Raw genomic sequence first — 11,336 nt, 5'->3', positions numbered from 1 at the left:
AATAAAGGAAAAAAAAAATCAAATATTCATCAATTGAAAATAACACACAGAAAGTCTTCATACATATTTAATAATATGTAAGGTACAGTTATGTCTAAAAAAGAGCATTTCTGAATGGGATGTGGGTTTTATCAATAAAATAAACAACCACGCCAAACTAAATCTGGACTCCAGGCACTTGTATAAGGCAGCAAAGTTTTTTTTTTACTACATTGTAGAGATGGAGCCTTAATGCGTGAAAATCTGTTGTGTGGACAGACAGCAGGTGTAGTAGTAAGGCCTCATATTTCTGTACAGTTAAAAGCACCAGAAAGAAAAAAGATAGAAAGACTGATGTGGTGAAAAAAACATAATTAATGTTCAAAAGTTATCCATCACATTGGCTTTAAGAGAGACATAATAAAAAATTCATTACAACCACAATGGATGAAAAGAGGCATGAGTTTTTGAGTTATCAGCTGGAAAAAAAAGTGTTACTCTGTTTTAACATTCAAGAAATATTTTGTTGTTATTTTTCTAAATCAAAATGCAGCAAATGTTTTAATGAGCGACTAGCTTCTTCTGCTGACTGTGATCCAGGTTTCATCTTTAGGCGTGGACACCAGCTCTGATCTGACTTCCATCACCTGACCCTTCAGCTGGTGGAGCTTCAGCTGCCGCACTAACGTGCTGAGCAGGAAGGTTGCGACGGTGTACGCAAACCTGTTAAGGAGAGAAAATAGAATCAATTTTGTAGATTGCTATTATTGCTGTTAAAACTTGTTCCTCAAAACTGAGAGCTCAGAGTTAAAAATGACCTTCAGTGGCACCAAAAATGACTGCATTGTGGGAACAGTGGTTGAATATTTCCACTCAATATCGTGAGCTCAGAGGAATAATTAGGAAACAGTTTGCACTAAATCCTCTTAAATACGCTTGTATGTCTGTTTTTACCTGAGCTCTGGGCACGTCTGATTCCCAGAAAATCCAAGCAGACAGAAGCTCTTCCTAACAGATTCTTCTTCAAATCTATCAGGGTCAAACCTGAGGAGAGTACATAACAACAAATACATCCGATTTAATACTGACAGATGATCCTGACATTTCATTACGTCACACTTTTTTGTTCACTGTATTCAGTGTCTACTTTACTTCTACTTCAGTGGGTGATATCCTACAATCCCCATGATGCTCTGTGATAAATGTGGAAGAAGAGAAGAAACCGAACATCTGGGACTGGATCCACTAAACAGCCTACATCCATCCTAACTGTTTAATGAGGCTATACTAGAGCGTAATGCTAACATCAACATGAGTGAAGAGTGAAAGAAAAAAGAGTGACAGGCTGAAAAATGAGGCTTTACTTTTTCAAGCAGAGTTTGGATTTTAAGATTTGACCGGTCAGACTTGTAGCCCACACTTAAATCTGCTTTTTGTGAATGAATAGTAAAGGACGTCAAAGTGACTGTAAAAACACATGTGTAGTGAACCTGTATGGGGTGCTCCAGGTTTCAGAGTCTTGCAGGACAACTCCCAAAGCGTAGATGACCAAAGTCTGAAAAAAAGGCAAAATAAAGACTTATTGGTTTTTAGATATTTAAACATCTTTTAAAAAAAAGATCTGCATCTTATAAATGTCTCTGTACATTTTCTTGTGTTTCTTTTTGTGTCCCATGCTGTCTTAAATGGAGCTGTGCCTTGTCTTGCCTCCACTTCTAATATATCATAGTAGAACAGAGTTTTTCTTGTGGATGCCCGGGGAAATAAGTCGACATAGAATAACAAGCTGGGACCAAAAAAAGCAAAGACAGACCACTGAATCTAAATTCTTCTGGCTCTTGTTTTGGACACTTAGTTTATACAGATGGAACACATTTGAAACCTTGGTTTTCCACTGACATAAAACTACGATTTGTTTCATGTTCTACCAAGATGAGATGAGGAGATATAGACGAGAGAGTGAGAGCAGGAAAGCAGATACCTCTTTGGGGATGACGTGTTGATCAACTTTTCCCTCCACTTCCTGAAGCCGAGCTGCGACGGGGGTCAGCTTGGCCGTCCTCACAGTCTCATTCAGGACCTGCTGGCAGTATCTTTCCATGGAGAGAAATATGATGAGATTGAGGTTATGGACACACAAAACATGCCTGGATGAAATGTTGCCACTGGATTCTCCTGCCCTAATCATGTCCAATTTGAATCCTTTAAACACAGTGACAACGTGAATTATAGTTAGCATGTTTTTATAAACTAGCACATTATATTTGATGGATTATAGATAAACCCAGGTACCTAGATCCTACCTGAGTTGAGGGATTTTGTCCAAAGAAATTGGATCAGAACCCAAAACCTCCTCCAGCTCCTGGTACAGTTTATCCTGAACCTCCTCTGAGGTGGAGAGGAAACGAAGCGCCCAGATACACACTGTAAAAAACACAACAGTATAAAATAAACTTCAGGGGTTTATCTGAAAACAGAAGCGTTTGTTTCCCAGTGAAGTTTTAATGGACATGCTGAAGGTTAAATAGCAACATGACGTCCAGGCAAGAAAATTAAACTTTTCACCTTTTTTCAACCAAAAAGTTAAAAGAAAGAGATGTTTGGGAAGTTGTCACATAAAAGGAAAAAATATTCCCCCATTTTTTCCCCAAGTTTAAGTTTGTAAATAGAAGAAAAGTTCCCTGTCTTTAAACTTAAATGTCAGAAGTGAATTAATTCAAATTCTCGTAACCTTTAAAAAATTCATCAATTCTTTTCAAGCTACAAACTGAATTTCTTTGAGTAATTAATTCATGTTAGACATTTGAAAATGTCTGAAGGAGCTTGAGTTGTTTATTTACATAAGAAAATAACAGGGAGTATGATCTTTTCTTTGCAGCTTTTTAAAGTCAGCCAGGGAACAAATATTTGATCTGTTTGAGACTTACAGTTGGCAGTGATCGCACATCCTGCCAGAGTGAAAACCATACAATCCTCCATGATCTGAAACGACCAGAAACAGGGACATTTGAGTATTTAATTTGAGGCCTTAATGGAATTCAGTGAGGGCTCTTTACTTTGTCTTTGGGGCTTCAAACCAGAAAGTGTGACTCCATCAGTATTCACCTGTCGTTCTGTGAGGCTGGACTGAAGCAGAGTGTCTACAAACACAGTCTGCTTCCTCTGGGCTTTCCTCTCCTTTGACAGGGACAGCAGCACAGACTCCATCTCTGACAGAGCTAAACACCCGAGAGGAAAAGTGAAGAATTAGTCCACAGCAACAATAGTCCTTGCCAGATAAATCAATAAAAGTCTCCCCTAAAACAGCTGCTGCTCACTGATTAAGGCCACAGTTATGCTCAGCCTGTTTCTGCTCTCAGACTCTGTTTCTAGTTGCCTGTCAAGCTGCTCTTTACGCACACGCACACACGCACACGCACACGCACACACACACACACACACACACACACACACACACACACACACACACACACACAGTGTTTGAGCCTCTGCAAACTTTCCCTCCTGTTTATCCACAGTTGAGCATCCAGACGCGGCTCCAACATGTCAACACAGAGCAGGTGTGAGGGGCAGCTAAACAGACTGAATAAAACAAGGCCGTCTAGACTTCAATAAAAACACGTTCATATTCTACTCAGTATCATAGAAGTTCACTGAGAAAAATAGAAATTTAACATCCCTGTACTTCGAGGAGAACACACTCATAGGACACAAATACACTTTCTCAGTTCTTTGTATAAAAATGGTGAACTTAACAGAATACTTTAAGATTATTTACAGCAATAACAAGATGAGGGAATCTAAGGGCTTAACTGAAAAGACAAAATGAGACTGCAAGGTGGAGAGAACGACAGATTAATTTACAATCATTCCCCCAGTTTCTCTAAAAAAATGATAAACTGAGCAAAACTTCACCCACCCTTCTCATAATGTCCTTTCCTGCTGGCGCTCTTCTCCAGGGAGCCATCCAAGTAGCCTTTCCCAATTTCTGACCAGATCTAATATGCCAGTGTGAGATGTGAGAAAAAATAAAACAAATCAACGGACACTTTATTTTGATGGAACTTCAACAGGTCTTTGTTTGTAGGCCGTTTTTTAACTCAAAGGGATGAAAAGGAGTCAAAAACTTAAAAAAAACAAAAACTTTTTTCTTGAATCTGAATTATTTGTCTTTTTTACTCACTGCATCGTGGTTCTTGCGGAAGGTAATGACCTCAGCGTTGTCCCTGAAGCTCTCGCCCAGAGCCAGCTGAGTGACAGTCTTCATGGCGAGACCCAGCATGTGGGCGCACAGAGGGATGTGTTGATCCTCTGGGAATGATTTCCACTTTCCCACCAGCTCCTCCACAAGCTAAATCAAAGAAAACAGTTAGAGAAAACATAAAAGTTTGCAGCGGTAAAGATGTTATTTTATCAGCGATACAAACCTTGAGAACAAGAGGGAGGTTGTTCTTCAACGTGTTGTTGATGGCACTCTCGTACATCTTTTTCCTTAATATGCCCTCGGTGGCCCCGCCTCCCATTCCCGAGTGGTAACCTAGCAATGACTTCAGCATCGTCTCAAATGAATCGGCTGAGAAAAGCAATAGAAAGCTTTGTTTATTTTCATTTACTAATATAAAAAATACAGAAAAGTACAATGGAGAGGCCTCTTCAAAGTCTTAATTCAGCTGGATAACAAATCCAGAAAGCACGCATGTATGCTGCTGCACTCACTGGTGTGGTTTGGGTTGATGTGTTGCCGTAGCTGCTGCACAGAGCCCAAGCTGACAACCGGCCGGCCGCCGAACCAGAACGAGGCCACAGGTCCAAACTCCTGATGCAGACTGACAAGGAACTCGTGCAGATTGCCTCTGTTCACAATGTCCTGCAGGTTCCCATCCCTGACAGAGCAGAAAGACAACACTTTTTTCATCCTTTTAAAAAAATCTATTTAATTACATCAAGCATCCTGGTACTAAATGAAATAGAAATAAAGATGTCAACTTACTTTTCATCTGTAGGGTTGAGACCTGGGATACCAGAGACCCTCCTTGACGACTGAAACAAAAAAATCAAGTTTCCCCATCAGTGTCAATGTAGTAATTTAATTATTACATTTTTACAGATTGATGTATGGTGTTAAAACACACTTTAAGCATTTTTGTTGGTTGTTCACAAATGCCCTTTTTACAGGTGCAGCCTTTGACTGCACGCTCCACTCAGCAGAATGAAATCTCATTCAGAAATATGTCAACTTAATGCTCCTTTATTATTACATACACATACATAGTGTGACAACACTTAATGTTCATCATATAAACTGTTTTAGGTCTTCGGGTAAACTCGGCTTTAAAAAGAAGCCACAGTCAGCATCCATTTCATAGATTTAACTTGAATAGAAGTGAATGTAGAGGGATAGACAGACGCCTCCTGCAGTCTTAAAATAACACTTTCTTAAAGCAGGTTAGTTATTTGAGTTTTAGCTGAAGGCTGAAATTAGAAAGGGGTTGTAATTTTTCATTCAAGATGTTGAATAAAGTTTTCAGTTGCACGCTTGTTAACCAATAAAGAAGCATTATTTATTATGTTGAAGGCGTAATAAACGTGTCAGGCTACAGGTAGCTGGCGTGAACTTGAAGCTAACTTCTTGCAGTAACTTACCGGATACAAATAAAGAACAGCACCGACCAACATGATGACAAAAGTCACAGCGAAGATGGCAAAGTCCAGCATGACTTCTGGCTTGAATTTGCACCTATTCGCTAACTTTGAGTCATGAATATCTGGAGGCTTCCACCTCAACTGATAACAGTCACCGTTACCACGTAAACAGAAACTGCATGTTCGACTGCACAGCCTGGATGCCGGGCAGACCGAAGTAGTTGAGCTTAGATGGAATCGATGAACGATAATCACTCGTTAAAGATAACTTTATAATATTTCTAATAACTGTCTTTTAATGTATTTGAGTAACAAACTAAGTAATGAGTAGGGTCTGACACGATAAATAAATAGAGGAGGGGGGAAAAGCCCTCTATAGAATACATTCTAAATGTTGAGAAAAAAAGTTGAAATTTCGATTTTGTTCCCAAAATTGCATTTCAGTTTGATCCATCTTTAATCAATGAAATCTGAATAGAGCAGAATAATGTATTCTTAGCATTACGATAAGTTCTTTCTCCCTTTAATGACTACAGCCTGTGTCCCAGTAGTTGTTTTTAATTATATTGATGGGAGTCTTGAGAAGTTAGGAGGTAATTATTAAAACAAATAAGTACCTGCATGTACCATCAGAAACATAAACAAATATATCAAGAGTATTTCAAGGTAACAGTCAGCTCTAATGTTTCATGTAAATGTATGATATTCTTACGGAAAAGAAACATTGGGGGTTTGTTGGATAAAACTGTTTATAAGAAGAGACACAATCACATTTCAAAAATACAAAAAAAATATCTAAAGGAGTTTATGAACAAAACATAAATTATACAAAATGTGCAAAATGAGAAAACAAGAGACAATATACACATTTAATCTTCTCAGGCGGTCATTTCTGATTTGTCCTCTGGTTTAGGAGGTTCGATTTCCATGGCCATCAAGTAACCTGAGGAAGAAGCATGAAATATTTAAATCAAAACGTTTTCTCTTGTTTTAAACACCTAAACATTTTCACTGAGATTAAACAGATTATTTTCTCTTACTTTCAGTATAATCTTTTTCTGGTCGTGTAGCGAGGAAGATCCAGGCAAGCCCCACTAAAAGAGCCACCACCAGGTTCACTGTCACCCACGGGTGAAGAATCTGATGCTCTGACCCTGGTGGCCTAAAGGAGAAAAACATTAAGTTAATTTGTCATTGTAAAAGTGTAAAAATAAGTGATTCCAGTGAGCTCACCATAGTGTTGCATTGAAGGCAGGGTACAGGTTGATTCTGTCGCTGGTCATCTGCTGACTCAAAGAGAGGACCAACGCTGAGAAATACACTGGAAGAAAACAGAAGAGAGTGACGTGAAGCCAAACAAATACTGTTTGAGAGGAAAGGCAGAACTAAAGCAGAGTGTGGACTCACAGAAAGAGGCGAGAGCGACTGGCTCCAGCGTCATAAACTCCCTCAGAGCCATGGAGCCTTTGGCCAGGTTCACTCTGACAACACAAGGGTTCATATTTAACTTAAAGAAATGAGGCAGTTAAGTGAGTACAGTGACATCATGTTTTGGAGGAGATCAGTGTCATGACTCTTCAGCTTCACCTGTCAAAGGCCGCCACCGTGCTGATGGCGAGCAGCATGTAGAGCAGAGACTGCGAGGGGTACGCCAGGCTGTTGTACTGCTGCAGGAGGTTGGACAGAGCAGTGAGCTGCTGCCCCGCTAACATGTACACCACCACCACGTTCCACACGGCGTAGCCCGCCAGGAAGCCGTGGCAATACAGACCAAACATCCTGCAACATAGCGAACAAAATGACAGAAGAGAGGGATAATTCAGAGGAGGGACATTTCTTTTAGGGTTTTTTTTTTGTTGTAAAGAGACTCTTCCACCTGAAGCCTTCGTGCACTCTGATAGAAATGTCTCTTGTTGTCCAGAGAGGCTGAACGTGTTGAAATTCTGTCATGTTGTCCATCTGGACGCTGGTTTTCCTCCAGTCCGAGCGCTCCGCAGGCTGGAAACGCTCTGCACGTAAACACATAAATTATTAAATAAGAATAACCACTTCTCACAGACTATCACATCTTCTTCTTCGTTCACTTACTGTTCCTCTCCACAAACACTTTCCCCACCAGCTGGCTCTGACCTTGCGGCGCCGTGAACAGGGAATGCTGGGGGATCGGAGTAGTGTCTGTAACAATATCATCTTCTGCTACGTCCAGCTCATCGGGAAGCTGCGATTCAACAACTTTTGACCTCCTGAAATGAAAAAAATGAAAAAAATAAATATAGGTTTGTATCTACACCTTTAATCATTCCAATGATCTCTTATGCGTTTAAAAAAAAGCTGCATAGAATCCTTTTTTAAGCAACAGAAAAACACAGAAACTGTTTCCAGCACTCAACATTTTTCCTGACTTTTTATGGATAAAATATAAAAAATGTTTGTGATGTTGTTTCAAGGTGATACACTATGACATACTTCTTCTTTCTTGTCTTTTTTACCACTTCCTCTCCATCAGTCAGCTGATCTGCTGTGTCTCCATTCACCAGGTCTGTCTGGTCATCATCCAGATCTGACACCACAAATTGACACGTCTTTAGATCCTCTAACTTTGTCTCACTTCACCCTGAATAATCTAACACAATTACAATCAAACATGAGACTTTACCTACGGCTGCAGTTTTCTTTTTCTTCTTCCTCCTCTGTGGAGGTGCGTCCGACATGGCTTCAAGCGTGAGTTGTTCTCCGACCTCTGATTCCCTCCGGCTGCCCACGCCTCCCATCTCAATCCCATGATCTAATGAGGGAAACAGCAGAAGCTCTTTGTACTTTTCTCGACATGCTTTTTTTTATAAATAAGGACACTAAAGATTAGCTCGTGGAAATAGCACACATATGGGAGAATCTTCTGTGGTTTTGTGTTTCTATTAAATACACTAAATATCATCCTTAAGTTTTACTAGACTAAAAGAAGCAGCAACAGGACAGTTCATGTGGAATATTAGAACTAGTCTGATCCCCTTTTGCTGCTCAACATGGCTCGAACCTTTACTTGATTGATTGATTGTAATTGTAGACCTTGAGGTGTTACGGTGAGTGAACCCTTAAATCTCTGAAATGTAAACATAATACTTAGTTTACACACCATCCGTGTCATCGACTCCATTCGTCTCCTTCCTTGCCCTCCTCTTCTTGTGTTTTGTAGCTGGTACTTCTCCTACAACAAAGATGGTTAAAAACTGCTATAATAGAGGATTAATTAATTAACTGTATAAATAAAGACGTACATATCCTAAACATCACCGTTTTTTTTTTTTTCAACTCTGACTCACCGGCTGTGTCTTGGCTTCAGGTTTCCACAAATAAAGAGAGAGAAAAGAAAAGTAGAGTTACCTCTTCAGTATGAACACAGTTAAATACAAAAAATGTCAAATTACAGTAACAATCACCTACATCGGCATTGTGGGTAGTGTTCGTTGGCTTCTCTGAAGACAAAAAGAAAAGGTCAGATTTATTTTTTTGTGTAAGATGGTTCAGTTTTGAATAAACACAAATCAAACATGGACCAGCAGATATTTCTCTCCTGCAAGTTTGGATAAAAACGTTGACATCAGGATGTTTTCTTGCACTTACTTTAAAGAATAAACCTTCAGGTTTCACAAGTGATCTATAATTCCCCTCAAACCGACAACCTAACGAACAAGCCACTACTAATCAGTAAATCGAGCTGGAGTGAGAAGGTGTTTGGTCACATTAAAGGCAGCGTAAACACATTAACAAATTATCCTGTCTGCGACACAGTGAGCCAATCATGCTAAGAAAGTCTTTCAACAAACACGGTATGTAATTCACAGATTTTCTCGGTTATACAGTAGCAGGGTCTGATATGATGAAGGACTCTTACCGTGGTCTTCCTGGACCTCCCCCTCCAAAGAATCAAGAGAAAATGGAGTGAAGCTACAAATAACATCCTGACTGACACGGATAAACCCTTGGGCTAAATCTGCGAGAGGATTACTCAGGGCAGAGGTCAGACTTGAACCTTTTCCAACTCTGGTTTGTGAGTAACTGAATGAAACTACCAGGAAATGTTTTTTTAAGTTCTCTGATGACATGCTGCCATTTACTGTACATGCATCAATCAAACAACACTTGGTGTGACATAAGTTTAACTGGACGCTCTGTAATCACTTTAATTTACTTTATAATTGTCATTGTTTGATGTCCTGTAATGTCCTGAGATTTCATATTCTTTTATTTTGCATTTTGTATCTGCAAAACATGCCTCCTTTAAAATCCCTTTCAGCTAATCTTATCAAAGGTTAAATCACATTTTGTTATTTACCCATTATGTTGAAAACTTTATTTGTGTCTACGGTTGTATAAGATGTTCCTCTTATATTCGTTGTCTTTGTATACTATTTTGTGGGTTTCAAAGGTATTTTTAATCATACTTTATAACACTGTCTTTGGCAGATATCAACATGACTTACCTGTGGAAGAGGAGGGAGTTCCCTGGGTCGCATTTTCTGTTACGGAAAAACAAAGATTATTGGCATTATTTAGAAGTTATTCAGCTTTAGAACAGTTTGATTATAAGACTAAACAAAAAGTTATTGCACGTTGTCGTAAAAAAACATATAATAGTTAGCTATCGTTTTATAACACAGTATAAAAAGAAAAGTGACAAATAAGTCATGAAATTAGACGATTCTGCATCAAAACAAAATAAATCACAGCTGGAAAAGGTAAAGGTTTTTGCAGTAAAAACCATTATTTATGAAAATAAGTTACCTTTGAGCCTCCTGTCGCCATAACATTAATTTCTCCTTTAACTCTTCCTTTTAACCCGAATTCTCTAGTTAACTCATAGTAAGATGTTTAGTTTATTTAACCCATAAAAACCGACTAAAAGACTGTTTGATTGTCGATTATTTACGCTCTGAACTGAACCGTTACCCGGAAGGATTTCCGAGCAACACACGCTTCCTCCTCTTCTTCTCTGGTTTAAGAAAGTGTCACAGCAGCGCCGCCAAGTGGACTTTAAGTAACACTACATTCTCTTCAATACTACGAGAAAAAAGGAACATAAAAACAGTAAACATAAAAACACCTTGTGAGAAAATGACTCTCAAAATTCATTTATTATCATCACAATCATGTACAAATGTGAAATAGTCATTACATTGCTTGAACAGTTTTTATTAAAACATTGTTTTATTAAAAAAGAGGACACAAAGTGCCATACACTTGTACTATGTTCTAATTAATCGTTTTGCATGTAATCACACACCAACACAGCAACCACAAAGAAAATTACAGAAATTCTGAATTGAAATAAAATGATGTATATTAAAATCAAACCAGAAACCACCTACATTTTAAATTTGTAAACATCACTTGGAGAAAATTCACAGAAAAAAAAACATGAAAGACAGTTGAGTAGCACAGCTGTAAATCTTGTGTGTTTTGTTCAAGGGCCACAGTGAATATTTGCTCAATCAAAGTTAATTCCAGAGTTTTTGTGAATTTTCTGACACTATTTGCGAGCAGCCTAATAAATCATAGAAACATGTGCCCTTACAACGGGGCGGCTGTGGCTCAGTTGGTAGAGTCGTCGCCCCTCAATTGGAAGGTTGAGGGTTCGATCCCTGTGGCTGTGGCTCAGTTGGTAGAGTCGTCGCCCCTCAATCGGAAGGTTGAGGGTTCAATCCCCAGCTCCTGCG

At 39.0% G+C, this 11,336-nt stretch overlaps 2 protein-coding genes across 2 annotated transcripts; both read right to left on the bottom strand.

Annotated features, from left to right (window-relative positions):
- Nucleotides 1–51: 51 nt before the first annotated feature.
- cyp20a1 (cytochrome P450, family 20, subfamily A, polypeptide 1) lies at nucleotides 52–5,848 on the bottom strand. Its single transcript, XM_079336422.1, has 13 exons — nucleotides 5,623–5,848; nucleotides 4,970–5,019; nucleotides 4,696–4,862; nucleotides 4,407–4,552; nucleotides 4,163–4,330; nucleotides 3,899–3,977; nucleotides 3,085–3,197; nucleotides 2,907–2,961; nucleotides 2,283–2,403; nucleotides 1,961–2,072; nucleotides 1,470–1,534; nucleotides 934–1,023; nucleotides 52–702 (listed from the first exon to the last, which is right to left on the bottom strand). The coding sequence occupies exons 1-13, from the start codon at nucleotides 5,692–5,694 to the stop codon at nucleotides 552–554; spliced, it is 1,389 nt and encodes a 462-aa protein (XP_079192548.1). The 5' UTR covers nucleotides 5,695–5,848; the 3' UTR covers nucleotides 52–551.
- A 505-nt stretch (nucleotides 5,849–6,353) lies between these two features.
- On the bottom strand, nucleotides 6,354–10,605 carry LOC306818690 (transmembrane protein 237B-like). Its single transcript, XM_079336384.1, has 14 exons — nucleotides 10,405–10,605; nucleotides 10,104–10,139; nucleotides 9,064–9,095; nucleotides 8,943–8,956; nucleotides 8,756–8,827; nucleotides 8,279–8,407; nucleotides 8,089–8,182; nucleotides 7,711–7,865; nucleotides 7,499–7,631; nucleotides 7,210–7,401; nucleotides 7,030–7,103; nucleotides 6,856–6,943; nucleotides 6,663–6,784; nucleotides 6,354–6,565 (listed from the first exon to the last, which is right to left on the bottom strand). The coding sequence occupies exons 1-14, from the start codon at nucleotides 10,423–10,425 to the stop codon at nucleotides 6,501–6,503; spliced, it is 1,227 nt and encodes a 408-aa protein (XP_079192510.1). The 5' UTR covers nucleotides 10,426–10,605; the 3' UTR covers nucleotides 6,354–6,500.
- Between the last annotated feature and the right edge of the window lie 731 nt (nucleotides 10,606–11,336).

The sequence above is a fragment of the Symphodus melops genome (genome assembly GCF_947650265.1).
Source record: "Symphodus melops genome assembly, chromosome: 23".
In the NCBI taxonomy this organism is placed as follows: domain Eukaryota; kingdom Metazoa; phylum Chordata; class Actinopteri; order Labriformes; family Labridae; genus Symphodus; species Symphodus melops.
Note: the sequence above shows the minus strand (reverse complement) of the source record. Positions and strands in the feature narration are given on the sequence as shown.